Genomic DNA, 20,084 nt, shown 5'->3' on the forward strand with positions numbered 1-20,084 from the left:
TAAAATAAAATAAAAATATGATGTTTTACTGACTTCAGAGAGAGTAAGGGAGAGGGAGAGAGAGATAGAAACATCAATGACGGGAGAGAATCATGGATCGGCTGCCTCCCGCACACCCCACACGGGATCAAGCCCACAACCTGAGCATATGCCTGGGAATCGAACCGTGACCTTCTCGTTGATAGGTCGACGCTCAACCACTGAGCACACAGGCTGAGCTTGACTCCCCTCTATTCACTCCTCTCTGCCATCTAATTTCCCGTTGGCAATAGAGGAAGATGGCTATGGTTTCTGACTAATGTCCAGGGAGGAAGAAAGGATGTTCTAGCCCAGTATGTGGTAAGTTCCTGCTGTGCACTAGGCACTAAATGCTGTGGGCAGTACAAGAATATATATAATACTGGTAGCCCTGCACATGAATCCGTCGCCAGTAGCTCGCTGTCGCCCTCCTGTAGCTCCCCCTGCCCCCCCTCATAGCTTACTGCCCTGCCCACTCCTGTAGCTCTCTGCCGCCTGCTTGTAGTTCGTTGCCCCGCCCCCCTGCTGATCCGTGAGATCCGGTTGAGGCGGTCGGTCGTTACGTAATGACCATTTGCATATTACATCTTTATTATATAGGATAGTAGCGACTCCCTAAAAGCTCACCTCCAGTAGGTAAGATGTGACTTCTGTATCAATCACTACAGTCAAGGGGAGTTATGACACCCTCACTGATTGGTTGGTGCCCCTGCCATCCTGGGTGTTAAGTTTTTTTAATGTCACCTCTAAGTAGGTGACACATACTACCCCTAGGTGAAGGGAAAGGCATGACATGGTGGAGGGAACAGCGTGAACAAAGATAAGGAAAAAAGTTTGTGCTGGGATCAATTATAGGGAAAGAATTTTAGGGCAAAGCCTGTACAGGAAATTGACCAAGGATTATCATTTATATCTTTTTAAGCATTTTTAAATGTTTGTTGAGCCTAGGAGAATTATTCCACAAGAAGAGGTTAATGAATCATCCATCATGGGGTGTATAGTCTGGCCTTGAGATATGCTACAGCAAGCGTGTCCAACTCGCGGCCTAAACGAGGCATGCGGCCCGCCAGCCGCGGGTTTGACATGCTTTCGCTACAGGGACTAACTGGTTTAGGAAAGTCAAACTCGTTCCTGGTCTAGTCCTGGGTTCAAACCTTCCATGAGGGTCCATTTTTTTCACTGGCTTCACTCATGGTCATTCTTCCACTGCCTTTATGGCAAAGAATAAACATGGGATATGCAATCAAATTAAAAGCCTGAAAATTCTTTCCCACAGCTCATGCTTTTAGGAGTCATATAGGTAGAGAGCCAAAGACAGCATGTTAAGGCTTCCAGGCAAAGAGAAAACTTCCACCCACCCAACCCAGATGCAGAATGACCCCAATACAGCAAGGCGGAGTGAAACATGCGAGAACGAAAGGATCACATGGTTCATAGGAACACATATTCCTCGGCTTCAAAGAAACCCACACGTTTTTGTTACCTTGGGTGGTTTTCTCATAAAAGGTTTGGAAGAGAATGTACTGACTCATCCACACACGGTGTCAATTTGGGAAATTCTGTGATGCCCCGTGGGTATCAGGACTAGACACGAAGAAGCTAAAGCATCGGTCACTGAGGGAATAGAGGGCCAGGGAAGATGCTAGAAGGTATCTCTGGAGAAACCCAGATATTAGGTGAATTAGGCCATCTGTTCTGGGGAAGGACTTCAAGACATTTTCCAGCGGGAGCTTTCAAAGACAGAATAAGTATTTCCTTTTGCCTGTATGGTCAAGACATACTGCCATGAAATTTTTAAGAAATAAATAAAATTAAAAAATAAAGCTAATGCTTGCTTCATTCGTTCACTCATTCATCCAATAATTACTTATTAAAGCACCTACCTCGTTCAAAGTGCTGTGTGAGGTGCTGGAGAAGCGATAAATGTTTAGGAATATGAAATACAGTTCAGTGGGAGGAAGCTTTGGTCTCAGCAAAACCTGGATTCAAACACAAGCTGGACTAGGTGTGTCGCTTTGAACAAGTCTTTTCACCTCTCTAAGCCTCCATTTCCTTTTTTCAAAAGAGCTGTCTTGAGATGTAATTCACACACCAAGCAACCCCCTCATCGAAAGTTCGCTGCATGTCACTCACTGAGCTGTTTAGGATGTTCGCAGGACTGTGCAGCCGACACCACACCCTCATTATGGAGCGTTTTCATACCCCTAATAGATTGACGTACACAATAGCAGTCCATCCCCAACAACTTCCTTTTCTGGGGGAAAAATGGGGAGCAGAGGGCAGGGAGTACCTTGCTGATAGGCCTGTTACAAAAAATAAATAAAATACATCCAAGCATCCAGCCTGGCCCTCGATAGGGACTCATCACATGTCATTCAAGTAAACTTCAAGGCAAAATCTCATAGAAAGAAGCAAAAAGACCAGCTACACTAAGCAACTGTCAGAGGGGGGCAAGTCCTTCCCAGCACCCAGGAATACACTCTGGTTCCCATCCTCGGAGCATATCCCACAAGCCACGGCCTCCCTCTAACGCTCCTGAATACGGAAAAATCAGGTATGCAGTCCAAAAGCGGACTTTTTGGCCCGGCTGGCGTGGCTCAGTGGTTGAGCGTCAACCTATGAACCAGGAGGTCACAGGGTTCTTTTCCCAGTCAGGGCACATGCCCAGGTCGGGGACTCGATTCCCAGTGTGGGGCGTGCAGGAGGCAGCCGATCCATGATTCCCTCTCATCATTGATGTTTCTATCTCTCTCCCTTTGCCTCCCTCTCTGAAATCAATTTTTAAAAAGTATATATATATATTTAAAGCCCACTTTTGAAAACGTCAGCATTTGGGGGCATAGTGTGGAAGAGAGTTTCTGGAGGAGAGATACACACTCAACCCTGCAGAGAGCGAGCAGCGAGAGCGACCGGAGCCACTGCCGAGAGGTGAGGACCCCGTGGGCTCCCATTGGACGCACCGGGAGACCATCCTGTTGCGTCTCCACTTTTCAAGGGAAAACAAACATAAAGGGCGCTCATCTGGCCGCGGGAGCACTTTCCCTGGAAATGGCAATTCCTCGAGCTCGCCGCCTGCCGCCCGGGTTATAACTTATTGCTGCTTCTGTCTCATTCCCCGGCCTCGGCAGAAAGCAGAACGTGGCACCTACGTTTCACGACCCGGGAGAGGCAATAAAGCACAATTACGTAGAATTTATGATTAAGCCGTAAATTATAGGCGCTTTTTACTTCGGTTGGCGGCCAGAGCTCGGGGGGAGGAAGGGAACGGGGTCAGAGGGAAGCAAGAAAGGGCTTTTTCGGGGAATGCAATGCCTGAGTGGGGCAGGGCTGAGGACCGGGTTTCATGGGGCGGGTTTACTGAGATGCCACCGTCTCACAGGGGAGTCCCAGAGGCCTCTGTTCCTCCTGCTCGCGGGGCTGAGGACGCCCACCAGCGTGCTCCTGGTGACCCCAAAACAGAGCACGGTGCATTTTCAGGCCATAGCACAGCAAAGGGTCCCACAGCTCCAGGTCCTGCTGCTCCAAGCCAGGGAGGTTTCCAAGCCGGGCCACCTCGTGTACAGGACACTCCTGACCGGGCTCTATGAGTAACTCGGCCGCAACCAAGGTGTGGGGCGTGCAGGAGGCAGCCCATCCATGCTTTTCTCTCATCACTGATGTTTCTGTCTCTCTCTCCCTCTCCCTTCCTCTCTGAAATCAATAAAAATATATATTTTTTAAAATGATTTACCTTTCTCATGGTTCCTTCATGTGCTATGAAAACATACACGTGGGATAGTGAGGTGCAAAGCTGGCAAAACTCGGGGCGCGGAGCAGGATGGGAACACAAGGTCCGACACCTGCTGGCCTCCTTGGTTCTCCAAGAACCTCCGCCCGGGTCCCAGTCTCCCCGAGTCCCCACATGCAAATCGCAGTTTGCAGAGCATGGCCCGGAAATCGTGTCCGGCCTCTCTAGAACCCTGGCAGCGAGGACCCGGCACCGGTGTGACGGGGGAGACTGAGGCTCCGAGAGGTGCTCACAGTGACGACCCCACAGTGTGCACCGGGAGTCGGGGACCCTCCCACCAACGGGACATCCCCCGGCCTTTGCACGATTTCACCCAAACCGGTGGGTGCGGCAAAGCAAAACCAAAGAAAGAAAGAGCATGTGTTTCAGTGGGTTTTGCATTTTGCTCTTTTTCTGCGGTAGAATTTTTACTGGGCAACTGAAGCTTCCAAGTAGCCGATCGTCACAGTAACAACAGGTATTTGAAAGTGAGATACAGTTGGACTTAAGGAAACATGGGAGACAGGATAGAACAGAGTCATGACTAGTGACAGGTAAATAGTAGAATAATAAATTCAGGGGGGGAGGTTAGCCCTGACTGTTTACCTAACACTCGCCTTTGTCCTAAAACATCCCAGCCCCACGCCCGACTCCTGGTTAAGTAACTTAATTGGGCCGATGTCCCTCGAACTGTATAATCTGTCCCACACAAAAACAAACCCACGAAGTGCCTCCGAGCCGCTCTAAGCCCCTAAGTCCCGGGCTACATGCCGTCTATGGAAAACAGCTGTGCCGAGTAAATCACCCTGCCCTGGCCAGGCCCGGAGCCTATTTATCCCCCGCTCTAAGTGTGTTTTGAAGTCCTGGTTGGAAAATTAGTGAAAACTGTAAATCTGTTTGCAAATCTGGTCATGTCTAACTCCGAGATTAGGGCAGAGATTCCGATTTCAAAGTGAAACCGTGACAACTCCAGTTAAGCGTGTCCTCAGGCACCGCCGGCGGGGCCTTCACTCACCCGCGCGGGCGCTGGATTTATTGCAGGCACCCGACGCGCGCCCCATCAGACACCCCCCGAGTATTGACTTGAGACAGCAGGGCTCGGCCTGCACTTCCTCTGCAGACCAATATATTATTATAAATTGAGCTAAACTGTTCCCTTTTCATAAGGGCTATGGAGTTCAGATTTCAGATATCAGCGCGGGCTCAGGTCCCTGCGCGGGGCTCCTGGTAGGATATGGACTGTGCAAGTGCAGAGAAAAGGGAGCATGCGTGTTGCGTGTTTGTTTGCTGGGGTGGTTTTGTTTAAGAGGAGTTGGAGGAAAATTCTGTGTACAAATTCAATATGATATCTTAACAAGAAAATATGTTCTAGATGCAAACCTGGGGTACCTCGTGCTGTGCTTGGTCTGGGTCAGGAGGGGACCAGCTGACTCCCATATCTGAAGCCAGGAGTTTGGGAAGTCAGGATTAGATATTATGGCTTGGCTATGAGCTTCTGTAAAATAACACTTCTTCTATCCATCCCTACAACAGCTACAAGGACCCAATGTATATTTTCAAATGCATCTGCATTATAACACATAAGTCAAAAGGACAATGGGATTATTTAATATTTTCATTATTAACCTGCTTCTCAGGCAAGAATAAAAAACACATAACTTTTAAAAGAAATGGAAAAGAAAGAGGCAAATGGACCACTGGCACTGCCTTCTTTTGTTCCCCTCTCAAACAATTTAGTCCTAGAACCTTTGGGGCACGGGCACCACGCTGGGGGAGAGAGGGAGGGCATCGAAGCCCAGAGCAGGGGTCAGCGCCCGAGTCGGGGAGGAGGGATGGCCCGACCTGCAGTGACAGAGCTCGAGTGGGATAGAACGACAGCGTCCAGTCCATGCTTCTTACTAGCTGTACTAGTAACCACATCAACCTAACCTTAAGTTTTGTTTTTCTTTTGTTGTTTTTTTTTTTTTTTTGCAATATAACTAAGATCTACTTCTTAGGCTTATTGAGAGGACTGAAAGAATGATTGATTTGCTATTAGTCCCCAGTAAATGTGGTTGTTATTCACACACTGCTATCGTTCCAGACCTATGTACGTAAAGAAAAAAGACTAAAAAGGCATATACTGAAACAGGCAGAGGCCTGATTATTATGGTCTTCTTTCTTAGATCCGTGTTCAGCAAGTGCAGGGATCAGCCCGGGAGAAGAATTTAAGAGGGAAAGGGACACCACATGAAGTACCAGGGAACCCCACTGTGAGGAGGTCATTCCCTCCGGAGAGATCTCCCCATCCCACTTCTTACATCTGGGCGAGTCTCAGGGAGGGGCCCTTACACAGTGCACTCCTCTCTAACAGTTACTCACCTCCCTTTACAAGACAGAACAGGACTCAGACTCAGGATCAAAAAAGGTGGCGGGGGGGAGACACAATACTGTTTTACTTTATAGATTCAAGAAATTTTCAAATTATGCCAAATGATATTGGCTTTCCATTAAAATAGTAATATGAAACTTCCCACTAAAATAAATTCATTCCAGTAAAGAAAAAATAAAGGAGTTCATTTAGAGAGAAATATTATATAAGTGAGAGTAAGGGAGAGCGCAGATATGGCAAGAACCTCAAAGCTGGTGTGCGAATGACTGAAATTTGGGAAATATGGCCTAGAGAGATATTGCAAACGTGAATTCCTAGAAGCAAGGACCAAGGTTTACCCATCTTTCAGTGTCTCCTCTGGAACCTTGGGCAGCATGCAGAACAGTGATGGTGAACCTATGACACGCATGTCAGAGGTGACATGTGAACTCATTTTTTTGGTTGATTTTTCTTTGTTAAATGGCATTTAAATATATAAAATAAATATCAAAAATATAAATCTCTGTTTTACTATGGTTGCAAATATCAAAAAATTTCTATATGTGACACGACACCAGAGTTAAGTTAGGGTTTTTCAAAATGCTGACACGCCGAGCTCAAAAGGTTCGCCATCACTGATGTAGAATATAGTGGGCCCTCTGCAAATACTCCATTCACTGGGAAATAATTGGATCATAAATGCTAGGTTGGGGCCATGCTGCTTCCTGACCCTGTAACCAACACGTGAGTAGATCCCCCAGCAGGTAAGTGTGAGATAAACTCAGAATAAACAGCAGCTACGGCCAAGGAGAGAATAAACCCTAAGAAGCTTTAGGAGTCCATGGAAAACAAGTAGCATGCTCAGAACAAAACACGACACATAGAGCACAGAAGCAAAAACAAAGCTCCCCAAACTGCACAAGATCTGGTTTGCTTAACCACAGCTGAAATACTGCGTCCAGAAATACTAGAGGACAAGTGCGGAGACAGGCCGCGCTGTCAGGTCAGCTGCTCTGGAGAATAAACCAAATTCAAAACTGGTAAAAAAAAAAAAAAACATGCTCACTAAGAACTTATATAGACAGGGACAACTACATACAAGAGCCTAATATGCAAACTGTCCCCTCGGGAGTTCAACCGGGAGTTTGACCGCTCACTATGACGTGAGCTGACCACCAGGGGACAGCGCGGAACGAAGGCAGGCCCCGGCCAGCAGCCAGAAGGCCCCGATTGGCCCTGATCACTGGCCAGGCCTAGGGACCCTACCCGTGCATGAATTTCGTGCACCGGGCCTCTAGTCATTTTATAACTTCACGGTGGATTTATTTAGGTGATTTAGTGGCTCTGATGAAGACTCCTAAAAAGTGTTCAGAACATTTGTGGAACTCCAGTAAGAAGGCAGGCCCCGGCCTGCAGCCAGAAGGCCCCAATCGGCCCTGATCACTGGCCAGGCCTAGGGACCCTACCCGTGCATGAATTTCGTGCACCGGGCCTCTAGTCATTTTATAACTTCACGGTGGATTTATTTAGGTGATTTAGTGGCTCTGATGAAGACTCCTAAAAAGTGTTCAGAACATTTGTGGAACTCCAGTAACACGGAGGAGGAAAAGTGACTTTTAAAAATCAGCAGTATCTCAAAAAAACACACACCAAATAAACAAACTAGTTACATGTATAAGTTTCATTTTCACTATAAAACACGTAAAAGGCAAAAGACATTCAAAATATGTACCCGATGATGTAAAACTTAGACAACAGAGCATCAATGTGGCTCAATCCTCCTAATTACCGAGCATAAAGTAGCAGTCTCCCTGGTGAAGGGGTATCGCCAAACCCGGTGTCTCTATGTCCCAGGAGATCTTGAAACCAACGTGCCAAGTGTCAGGATCTCTGCCTTCGAGTGGAGAGTCCTCATCGCTTTCCTCTTCCGGGCCTGTCGAAAGACAAGGGGTGATCAGAGAGGAGGGGTTTCAAACACCTGAGGTTCTGGGCGCCAGAACAGTTATCTCAGGAATAACTGAAGTCTGAATGAAAATAACTTCCTTTTATATCACATTTTTAAAGACACATTCTTTAGGTCGTTTTTAGCATCATTTATTTTTTCATCAAAAAACTTTAACCACATATATCAAGGGGAGAAAGATTATTTTGTCAAATTCCCTGCAAATAAGTGAGAAAACTCTAGATCAAATGGTTAGTTTTTAGGGCTATATAAATAACCAAAGCCACCCCAGAAGAGAGAGAAAAGCTAAACAAGACACAGAAGATAGAGAGGAAGTTGTCCAAGAACCCTCTCTCAGGAAAACACAGGCCTAGAGAATTACAAAGGAGAATACTACCACACAATGAAGGCGTGAGTAATTTCAATACACTTTATATTGTTAAAGAGCAGCGAAAGAAAAAAGTTTCCAAATTCTTTCCATGCAGATAGAATAGTATCAAAATCCAACACACACACACACACACACACACACACACACACACACACACACATCTAGTCTCAATCTGAAAATCAATGCAAAATTCCTAAGTATAACATAAGAAAACAGAATTCAAATCCAGCAGCACATTAGAAGAGTAACGGTCCAGAACCAAGTAGTACTTATTGCAGGAATACAAGGATAGTTCAATATGCACAAGGTTATATCTAAAATTAATCATATTCATAAATGGGGAAAAAATCATGTCACCAGAGATACACAAATGTACTCAACAAACTATATCTTTCATAATGAAAACCTCAATAAAATAGATATAGGTGGCTAGTTCCTTAACATGATAAATACGGAGCTACTCAACCTCAAAGCCAGCATCGTATTTTAAAAGGGAAACATTAGAAACATTCCCAAAGTTAGGAATTAGAAGACACTGTCCTTTATCACCACAACAACTCATCATTATTCTGGAAGGAATGGCCAACATAACGGTGCCTCTGCAGTGGCATAATAGAGGAGCCCCAATTAGACACAAAAAGGGGTGAAATATGTTTTAATAAGAAAAATATTCTTGTGCAAATGATATGATTATTTATCTGCAAATCAACCTGGAAAATATATCCCAAGCAACAGGCAAATTAAGAAAATGCTAGCTACAAAGAGTGTATATAAAAATATCCTAGTTTATACGTGCATTGTCTATATGAAGAAAAACTTTAAAATATTATTAAAGGACACAGAAGAATATTTAAACAAATGTGATGACATATTATTTTCTTGGGAAATAAGACTGAACATCATGGAAATGTCAGTTCTCCCCTAAATTCGTCTATAAATTTGACACAAATACAATTAAAAAAAAATACCAACAGGACTGATTTTTAGGTGAATGGGGTTGGTAACTAAGTAAGCTGATTAAACAATTCACATGAAAACATAAGTAAACATGTGTCACCAGCTCTCTAAGCATCAATAGGATAAACATCGATCGTCAAATAGAATAATGGGTGAAAGTCATGAAGATAAATCCCATAAAAGGAGATAAAATGAGTTTGTAAACATCAAAAAGACACTCAAACTTATTCACATAAGTTCAAATTAAAGCCACCTATCAGATCAGAAAATATCGAACACTTTGATAAAGTATGGTGCTAGCAAAATGGCACACTCCTAACCTCTACAGAAGACAATTTGACAATCAAAATTACAAACACAGAACCCCTTTGAACTTAGAGGAGCCCCACAAGTCCCCTTTTATGAATGTATGCTAACATTTCTACATGCAGAGATTGCAAAACGACTTCTGAGCAAGGACATATATTGTAGCGGTGTTCATAAGAGCAAAAAAATCAGAAATAACCTCAATACCCATCCATAGGTTTCTGTCCCTCTCTGGTCAAATCAACCATAACTCAACTTTCAAAAAGGTGATTTTAAGCTCCAAAGACAGCGATTTTCAGGCGGTTTTCATACCACGGAGAAAGGTTATTCTCCTAAGTGGTCATCTTGATAGGCTGACAGGCTGGCTGGCCGCTGGCCCCTCTAACTCTCACCCTCACACTCTCCTCAATGTGGCACCAATAAAGTCCTGAGCGCCCAGCAGAGACGGTAATTGGCCATCAGTGTTCCCCGATGTCTCCCATAAATCCAGCACCTCCCAAATGTGCTCATTAAAATACTGTTCCGCTGAAACTTTGGTTCCCCCTGGGGCGGGGGCGGGAGGAGGGACCCTGTCGGTCTGATACATTATTTTTATTGTGTAAGTCTAGTGTTGCTCGCTTTCTCAATAAAACCCACTTGCAATTACCTACAGCAACTGCGAGCCAGGACTCTGCCCCGTGTTATTGTGGAAACGAGCAGAGGCGATAGGCTGCTACTTGCCTTGAAGCCTCCGTAACATGGAGAGGATTGTAAGGGTCTCAGGGTGTGTGCTGCATTCCCAGCTCCCTCCCACGAAGGTCCAAATAAAATTAAAAAAAACACAAACATTTTTATAAGGCGTAGTTTAAATGTAAGTTTTTATTATCTAACACTCACCCCTCCCCCAACGAATCAATTTGATTTTTTTTATGCTACATCGTGTTTAGAAAAAATTAGCTCCACTTTAATAAAAGGTGTATGTCGTCAAATATGTTGACAGTTTTAAAAGCTAAATGCAGCCACTGTTACGCAGGAAACTAAGAAGCCCGAGCAGGAAGGAAGAGATGACAGTTGTAATCAAAATATATCGCTTGGATTTTCGTACCACATTTCATAATAACACCATTAATATTGTGTGTCCATGGTTTCCCTGGTATGTAAGGACATATTCATCATCGCCACACATTAACAAAATAGGCCCGTTTCCTTGGCCGAGCGCTAAGATTTCTAAGGCTCTGGCCCTGCCAATCATTTTCTCTGCTCCCTGAGCCCCACACCCAGACAGGCTGAGATAGCAGGTCCCTTCCTATCCCCGTCACAGATCCCAGGGCAGGAGAGACCCGGAAGTCGCACGTGGTCAGCTGGTCTATGAAGCCTAATGATGCTTTCCGTGCCCAGGGCTCACCTATGACATCCCAGTGTCTGGGATGGGGAACCTGTGTTGCTGTTTTATTAATTTATTTTTTTCATGTAAGTATACTTGATACACAATCTTATATTGGTTATATTGGTTTCAGGTGCACGATACAGTGATCTAACAGTTGTATATCTTAAATTGTGATCAACCCCAAATTCTGGTAATCATCGGTCAGCATGGACACTTCTCACAACATTATCGAGTACAGTCCCCTTCCCCTCTTCACCCATCCCCTCAGCCCCACCCTTCTCGTAACCATCCCTTTGCTCTCTGTTTCTATGAGTCTGTTCTTGTTTTGTTGGTTTGCATTGTTTTTAGATTCCAGGAATCCCGTGTTGTAAAATGGAGGGAGACAGAAGGTGAAATGGGAAGGTGTGAGGTTGGGAGGACACAGCAGGAGGGGAAGGCAGGTGGGTGGACAAGACCATCATCGATGCTGCCCGGCCGGCGTGGCTCAGTGGTTCAGTGGTTCAGCATTGACCTATGAACCAGGGAGGTCACAGTTCAATTCCCAGTCAGGGTACATGCCCGGGTTGTGGGCTCAATCCCCAGTGGGGAAGTGCAGGAGGCAGCCAATCAATGATTCTCTCTGATGATTGATGTTTCTATCTCTCTCTCCTCCCTTCCTCTCTGAAATCAATAAACATATATTTAAAAATAAAAAAAATTCTGCACGAGAACATCGATGCTGAGCTGCAGAGGCATCACATGAACGCATGGATTCGCAAGAGAAGAGGCGGGAGAAGCGGGCAGAGGCCACGGCCTGGAGGGCTCTGTGGACGCAGGAGGGATCTAGCCTTCCACTGCGGGCAGCGGAAGACGCTCACGCCTCCCGGTACATCAGGGCTGCTGTTCGGACCGATCCCGGGAAGGCAGAAGCCTCCGTGGGCAGACCTTGTGTACTTTTTCTGCACAGGTTTCCAAAGTGAAAATGGAGAACTCGGGTAAGTGTGAAGGGAAAAGGGAACGAGACCCAGTCAGTCCCAGCTCAGAACCTACAACCAGAAGCTGCTCTCGGAGGCCTCGAAGCAGGACGCACCTTCCACCCCGTCACTTCTGCGGCAGGAGGCGCGGCCCCGCCTCCCCTCCTTTTCCTCTTTGGCCCTTCATGGGAGACCGAGAAATTAATGCCGAGAATATGGAATGTCTGGCCACCTGGCCATTAAATTCAGAATTGTTTTCCCTAGAAAGACAGAGTCACAGAAGATGTGTCCTTCCAAGGAAACAGAAATGGTGAGTAACCAATCGTTATTTTGTGTCAGCGACCTTTTTCTGGGGGCGTTCCCGCCCAAGAACAAGGGGTAGGGCCGTATGAAACGATGGGTTTCTAACACCTTCCCTGCTAACGTACACACCCTGGTGACACGAGTGACTGCCAGCAGAGCTAGAATAGAAAAATCAAATACTCTGTCTATTTACACACGGCTCCCCAAAGCCACTCCTGATTAAAAATTGTACCATTTCAATCTTCCCACCGGAGAGATCTATTAACTAGGGCTGCTCGGGAAGCCAGTGAATTTAGGGTATAATTACACGGATCCTAGACAAATTACTTCTCCATGACCCCCAGTCACAGAGCTAAACCGAAGAGGGGCGGCCGGCTCATTATGAACCTACAGGAAGGCTTCACTGGGAAAAGGTATTGAGAGCAAAGCCCAGAAAGACCCGCAGCGTCACCCGGATTTAACTTCAGCGGGAAGGAGCCGCTTCTTTTCTGAACTCCCCCTGCGTGCGTCTTACAGGAACCTTCCCCGCGTCTCCGTACCGTCCAGAACAGAACTTCCCTTCGCGGACGCTCAGCGAACAAGTTCCAGGGCATGGAAAGCAGTGCAGTTGTCTGAAACGTCCGCTCTTGGCCCTTTTGAGCCCTCCCCAATCCCAAACACGATTTTAGCCTAAATGGCTCTCCTCGAGTCCACTTTAACGTCCCTCTGGCAGGAGTCTAAGGAGGCCAGAGAACTAAGCGTGTCGCCTGTCACCTGGAAGAAGTCACTTGAGAGAAATGCACCATCACAAAGTTTCAAGGCACGTGAGTTGCCAACCATCTGACCCGACGGGGTGCATGTGGCCAGAGGCCTTGAGAAAGGTTCCGCTGCACAGAGCTGATGCATTCTGCTCACCCAGAGCCTGTGCAGACAGATGCTGTGGGGGGAGAGACATGAGGTTATCAGGGCCTCCAAGGAAGAGCGAGGAGAACATTCCCTTAACCTGTCCAGAGGTGGGCTTTTTAAAAATATATTTTTATTGATGTCAGAGAGGAAAGCAGAGGGGGAGAGAGAAACATCAATGATGAGAGAGAATCATTGATCAGCTGCCTCCCGCACACCCCCTACTGGGGATCGAGCCCACAACCCGGGCATGTGCCTTGACCAGGAATCAAACCTGGGACTTAGGCTGATGCTCTATCCACTGGAGCCCAACCAGCTAGGGCGAGGGGGACATTTAAAAAACCCGGATCCCAGAGATATCTACACTGCGGGGACAGGAAATGCTTATAAGGCATTTGGCCAAAGCTGTAAGGCTCTGAAGCCAAAGTGCCTACGTTACAATCCGAGCTCTACTCATTCGTAGCTGTGTAGCCCTGCAAAAGTGAACCATCCTTCTTGCCTCAGTTTCCTTGCCTGTAAAATGATGAGAGCAGTACTTTGCCCGTGGGGTTGTTGTAAAAATCGAATGAGCTAATACACGTAAAATGCTTACACCAGCTGGCACATAGTAGGTGCTCCATAAAGGAGCGCTCCCAGTATTGCTGTTACTGTTAGAGAGACTTCGGGGACTCTCGGGGGGGTTGCAGGTTCCAAATCTGCGGTTCCCTCCTCCCTGGGATAACCGCAGGACAAACCTGTAACTATTCATGTGTCTGAATAAATAGACCTGTATCTTGGACAAACCTTGATCTATTTATTTAGACACATAAATAGATAAAGGCACTTGATCAGTCTTCACTACTCCCGACCACAGGAGCTATTCATTAAACATTTAAATTCCTTTCTGAGAGATATTCTAGATTTCAGAAACCGCTCGGTCACCCACACTCTGGGAGGACAATGGGACTATTAAGCTGCGGGGCGGACCGGACCTGGAGCACAAAGACACCTTTGTGGCCGCCGGGCCACCACACACCACTGCCTCCCTTTCAGAGCGCGGCCTCCTTAGGAAAGACGCGAACAGCCTCCACGGTTGGCTCGCATCAGAGTTCTTGGATGCCATAGTTCCTAAAGCCCTGGCAGGGCCTTCTTAAAGAGCAGCGGGTCCCAGTTCCTCCCAGGAGGCAGCATCAACTCCCCCGGGAGCAATTGTCTTGGGTCCGCATCATTCATTATTCGGGACACCAAGGCAGCCGGTGAAATTTCCAACCGCAGAACCGGTTCCTTGTTTCGGGCCGCAGGCACCAGGGAAAGTTAGAAATAGTTTGGCGATCCTGAGGGGTATTCTGCGACGGGGGAATGGTAAGAAATTTAAAGACAGCCATGGGAATTTCTTTTTCAAATCCCCTTTTCCAAAAGTCATTTTAGTATTAAAAAATAATAACCAACCACCACCACCAGATCCAATTAAACGGTTGTCAGAAACAGTGACCCTTAAAAGTTCCAGTTCATGCCCTCGGGCGACATCTAGAACTCTGGTTCTCCAAGCACCTTTCAATACACAAGTAGAAGACACAAGCAAGCAAGCAAGCGAAACTGAGGCCTGGTAGCCCTTTGCCAAGTGATCAGGCGGATAAGAACGTTGGCAGTGGTCACGCTGGGTAACAGAGTCAACCACCTTTTTAACAGTCCTGTTCTGGAAACCAACAGAGACCCTAAACACACAGACACTGAACAACAGGAGGAAGATCGGGGTGAGCCACACACAAAATGTAGCCTCTGGTCTGTGTTCTGAGGGGACCACATTTCAGGAAGCGCTAGAACGGGTTTGCCACATGCACCCTATTAGGTCTAAAAAAAAGGCCAGAGAGCTTCCTGAACAGTGAGGACTGCCTGCTTACAGAGCCCACCTCGCTGGCGTCTGCAAGGAAGGGCAGGAGTCGGAACGGGAGGAAGCCAAGAACGGGTCCCTATTTGACAAGACAGTGATGTCAACCGCAATAAAACATTTTGGCGAGACGGGACATGTGCACCTGGGGGAACCTGCAAAGACTTGACAGCTTTTGCTTTTCCCAGCCCTTTCTATCAGCAAGTTAATTAGAGCAACTGTACAATCTACTCTGGGCTTTAGACAAAGGCACCTGGCTCTCCGGGGGCACGGGAGGGACGAAATGACAGCCGTGCTGCCACGCGACCACATCCTCTCTGTGCACAGGGTGACAGTGGGCCAGACAGCACAGCTGTATCCAGCAGGTACGTGGCTGTGGCCAACCTAAAGAGGACACACACACACACACAACACACAACACACGCAACACCTGGGACCACACACATACAAACCCAAGCGCACAAACCCGTGAGCACACCCACGGGCAGGTCCAGAGCCTGCCCAGCTCCGGTCCTGCCCGCCTCGGGGCCGCGTGTCCCCTGCGCGGACCGTACCTTCGCAGCTGTGACTGTACACAGCCACCGCCGACCTGTCCACCAGGTTCTCGTCGTGGTGCCAGCTCACCGCCATCTTCCCCATGCCGAAATAAGGCTCCTCCTTCAGGTAGGGCATTTTCTGGGGATCCATGAAGTTCAGCAAGGTCACGTTGTACGCAGACCTGCTCCGGATGTCCGCTTCGTCCGGCCCGTCGAAAATCCCCAGGCCGAAGTCGGGACCGATGCACACGGGCACCTCGTCGATGTTCGCTCTCTCTTTGGCGACCAGCTCCTCCCACGCCTGGACGGTCTCGAGCTGCAGGTAGCTGTTAAGGCTGAGGAGGGTCTGACAGGCAGCAGCGACCTCCGCCTCGTGGTAGGTGACGTTGGAGCCCCGCACGGGCCAGGGCACCGCGAAGAGCCGGGTGTTCAGGTACTTGTAGGTGCAGCCCGGGTTGCCGACGAGGAGGCGCGCGACCGGGGTGAGCACGTCTTTGCCTTGGACCCTCACCAGGTCCCGGGCCAGGCAGCCGTGCTTGTGCAGCGTGGCGAAGGATGCCTGCACCTCTCTGTGCAGCTCCTCAGGCACGCTGCCGGCTTCGCGCAGGACGAGCTTGGGGTATTTCAGCTGCCACTGCAAACCAGAGCGAGAATGAGTGTCGATTTTAGCCTTTGCAGAAGGATGTTTCTTTGTAAGCATTAGGGGAAATCTAAAAAAAAAAATGTCTCCCGGCCAGCGTGGCTCAGTGCTTGAGCGTGGACTCATGAACCAGGAGGTCATGGTTCGATTCCCAGTCAGGGCACAGGCCCAGGTTGCGGGCTCCATCCCCAGTAGGGGGCGTGCAGGAGGCAGCCAATCCATGACTCTCTCTCATCATTGATGATTTTATGTCTTTCTCCTTCTCCCTTCACCTCTGAAATCAATACAAATATATTTTTTTAAAAAAGAAGATATACATTCATAGGACTGTACAGTAAATTTGATAATAGGCAGATGACTAAGCTACAGGGTATTTTTGAACGGGGGGGGGGGGGGGGGGGGAGATATACATTCATAGGGCTGTACAGTAAATTTGATAATAGGCAGATGACTAGGTTTCAGGGTATTTTTGAACGGGGGTGGGGGGGATGGGTACTTCTCAGTGAAAACGTAAAACGAATCAGCAGCTAAGAATATGTGCTGGTCATTAGGGCTGTTTACCAAATAGTTCTGGACTCGTCCCCTGTCCCCCATGTAGAATGACGCCCGCTGGTCCCTCGTGTTGGGTGAAGCCTAGGACCACTTGTGCTCAATGAGGAATGATGGCTGTCACTTCTAGCCTAGAGCGTTTCATCGCCAGTGCCAGACCCTCCGGAACCGTCTTCCCTTTGGCACAGTCACCAGCCGGCGGCTGCCTGAACTCCTCAGGGACTGCTTTCACGGGTAGCGACTTCCCGCCAGCACACGCATGATGTGTGACATGAACAAGCAACATCGCTGGGGGAAGCCGCTGAGATTGAGGGGCTGTCTGTTACTGCGGCGTTACCTGGCCGACCCTGGCTGGTGCGGCCAACAGAAGGCAGGAAGGAAGTCTCAGGAAGTAGTAGCAGCAGCAGAAATCAGAGGCAGGTCTGAGTGGGGGGAAATGGGTGTAGCAGGAAAGCACAGTAGGCATGCCTTGCTTCTCGGCGTGCCCCTCTGAGGTGTGTGATCATGAATTTAAAGCGACACAGAGCAGAGTTGGACGGCACGCCCCTGGGGACGGCCACGGAGGCTGTCGGGCACCCGTTCGGAATTCCCAGTTTCTAGCCCTCATTTATTCCGATGGGAAAACAAAAACAGAAATATCTCCCTTTCCGTTTGCACAGCTCATGGAGGCGGCGGTGTAAACCAGTGAGCAAGACACAGAACCTTCTGGCGCCACGGCAGTCACTAATTTTACTGCTAAACTGGTTCTCCTCGGAGCAAGTCCCCCAGGTGAAGCACCAGTCTACCTGGCAAGATAACTGAGGAGGACACGGTAACAATTCCAGTGTTACCGCAATGGGCCTTCACGCAAAGCATCAAGAAAATTAAGGTAATTCCCAGGAACTCTGTTTAGAACACACTGCTTCAGAGAGAGAGAACGGACAGAAGACATACACACACACCACTCTTGCTGGTATTGTTCGATCTATACTGTGGCTGGAGACCAGAGAAAATACATTTAACACAGGGGAACTGTAACTCTAAGGACCTGGGAAATTCACGTAACCATGAGGATCACATGTAAATACCTCGACGTTAAAAACAGCATTCTACTTGGAAGAGTGCATCATGGGGAAATAGAGAAATGTATCCAGAGTATAAGGATATTCATCCTATGTTTTATGATTAAAAACCGAACACGAAAATGCCCAGCAGCAGATTAGAAGGGAATTAGTACATCATTCATGTGGTGAAGTAGTAAAGTGACACACTTTAGAAGAATTTTTGTATCATTTAATGTAAAAAAACAAAACAAAACACAAAACAACTATTTTACAAGAAATTGGTAACAAGATAATTAGGCAATCAGATCCTAGTTTCATTTCAAAAATGAAGATATGTAAACACTCACAGAAAAAAAAAAAAGACTTGGAGAAAAATATGGCCAAAAGTTTAGGGTGCTTATCTCTGGGGTAGTGAACTTGGGCATAATTTCAATTGTCTTCTTTAGATAGCTGTATGTTTTTCAAATTTGCAAGGACAAATGTAGGCAATTTTGATTACAATAAATACATATAATAACAATTGGCTAATATCATCACTATCTCAAAAAGTAATATGCAAGAGAAAAAAAACATCAACCTGAATGCCCTCTCTTAATATTTATAGAATAATTAGATTAGTGCCAGATACATCAAAGTGCTGGATAGAGTTTGTTAATTTCTTCTTTAAATAGAACAGCGTGTAACTCTGGAAAAGAACTGAACATCCAGTAATTTAATATTAATTAATTCTATTCAACAAAACAGTTCACGTTCCGTTTTGGACAGTTACACGTAGAGCATCAGATACCGCACGGTAATTGGAACAGCCGTTGGCAGATTCCCAAATACCTGGGAAAAATCTTTTTCATTTAATCCCATTACAGTTTTTCCAGGGCGTATGCAGTCATGCAATTATATTAATAGTTGTCGGGCCACATAATATATTTCTTGAGATCCTCAAAACGACAAACAGGATGATCGTATCGTTTAATAAGCATTTGGAAAGGTGCTTCAGGTATAAATCGCCAACGTGCCAGGCCTTCATCGACGGCTGGAAGATGTGGAACTCTAGGTTCTCTGGAGCATAGGTTTTGTATTCTCCCTACTTTACAGCATCCTATGGAAATTCTACTCCTTCCTCTCAGATGAAGGGATGCTGCTGAGAGAATGTTATCAGACAGAGCGGTCAGGCATGGTGCTAAGTGAGTAAGAAACCAGTGTCCGGGAGGCGCTCCTAAACGAAGCCCAGTGGAACTTGCCTAGGGAGAGTGAAATAAAATTTAAAACCTTCAAGGGTCTTGGGAAATGCCCTTCATTCAAAAGTCCTAGGATACATCGATTTGATGGGAGTAGGTTTCTAAACTGGCCGTTCGTAGGTTCTCCTGGTAGCACTTTACATCTTGCACTCTATAGAAATTCACACTATGCCGGTCATGTTTTCCATATCAATCTCCCTGCAAAATGCTTCTGACTTGGCAGCCATCCCCTGACAAAGGGGCTCTATCCTTCCGAGGCCCTGGAGTCTGGTGATGGCATGTGGTTTGCTACAAAGTGATACACAGATGTATGTTCGTTCGTTCATTCATTTGATAGTTCTTACAAAATTATGTAAAACTTAGCGAATAGCCACTATGCACCAGACACTGTCTAAGGTGTCATAAATACAATGATAACACAGGCTAGGCCCTGTGTGATAGCATCTCTCCGTTTAACAGGACAGACAGAAAGTTAGAGAAAGGCTTATCGCAGTGGACGTAGGAATGTACTGCTCTGGGAGCAGGAGATAAATGGTTAGGAAGCGGATCTGGAAAACCTTCATTTATTGAATCCATATTTATCGAGCACATACCATGTGCCAAGCACTAGGTACTGGGAAGACGGAGAAACCAAACCTTCTATACTCTCTCCAGGAGCTGTTTATATATACAAGATAGAAATAAATACTATATATAGCTTGCAACTCATACAGTATTTTACTTACTTATCTAATGCGTGCTTGTTTATTTCGTAAAGTATATAGCATTTGAGATTGTACTGCGTGCTGTCGGGAGCTGTTTATATATACAAGATAGAAACAAATACTACATATAGCTTGCAATTCATACAGTACTTTACTTACTTATCTAGTGCGTGCTTGTTTATTTCGTAAAATATATAGCATTTGAGATTGAATGCGTGCTATGGGGAAACATAAAGCCCAGTAAGTCAGGCAGGGGAGCAGGGGGGAGGGGGGGGC

At 46.8% G+C, this 20,084-nt stretch overlaps 1 protein-coding gene across 2 annotated transcripts in view; it reads right to left on the reverse strand.

The window, feature by feature from the left end:
* FTO (fat mass and obesity associated) overlaps nucleotides 1-20,084 on the reverse strand; it is a 264,978-nt gene that overhangs the window by 177,362 nt on the left and 67,532 nt on the right. For both annotated transcript variants that reach the window (XM_014528433.1, XM_014528432.1), the window contains 2 exons: nucleotides 15,656-16,271; nucleotides 7,924-8,067 (listed from right to left, as the gene is read on the reverse strand). In XM_014528433.1, the coding sequence (XP_014383919.1) occupies nucleotides 7,924-8,067; nucleotides 15,656-16,271 (760 nt within the window). The remainder of the gene's footprint in view (nucleotides 1-7,923; nucleotides 8,068-15,655; nucleotides 16,272-20,084) is intronic.

This window comes from Myotis brandtii, unplaced genomic scaffold, assembly GCF_000412655.1.
Source record: "Myotis brandtii unplaced genomic scaffold, ASM41265v1 scaffold633, whole genome shotgun sequence".
NCBI lineage: Eukaryota > Metazoa > Chordata > Mammalia > Chiroptera > Vespertilionidae > Myotis > Myotis brandtii.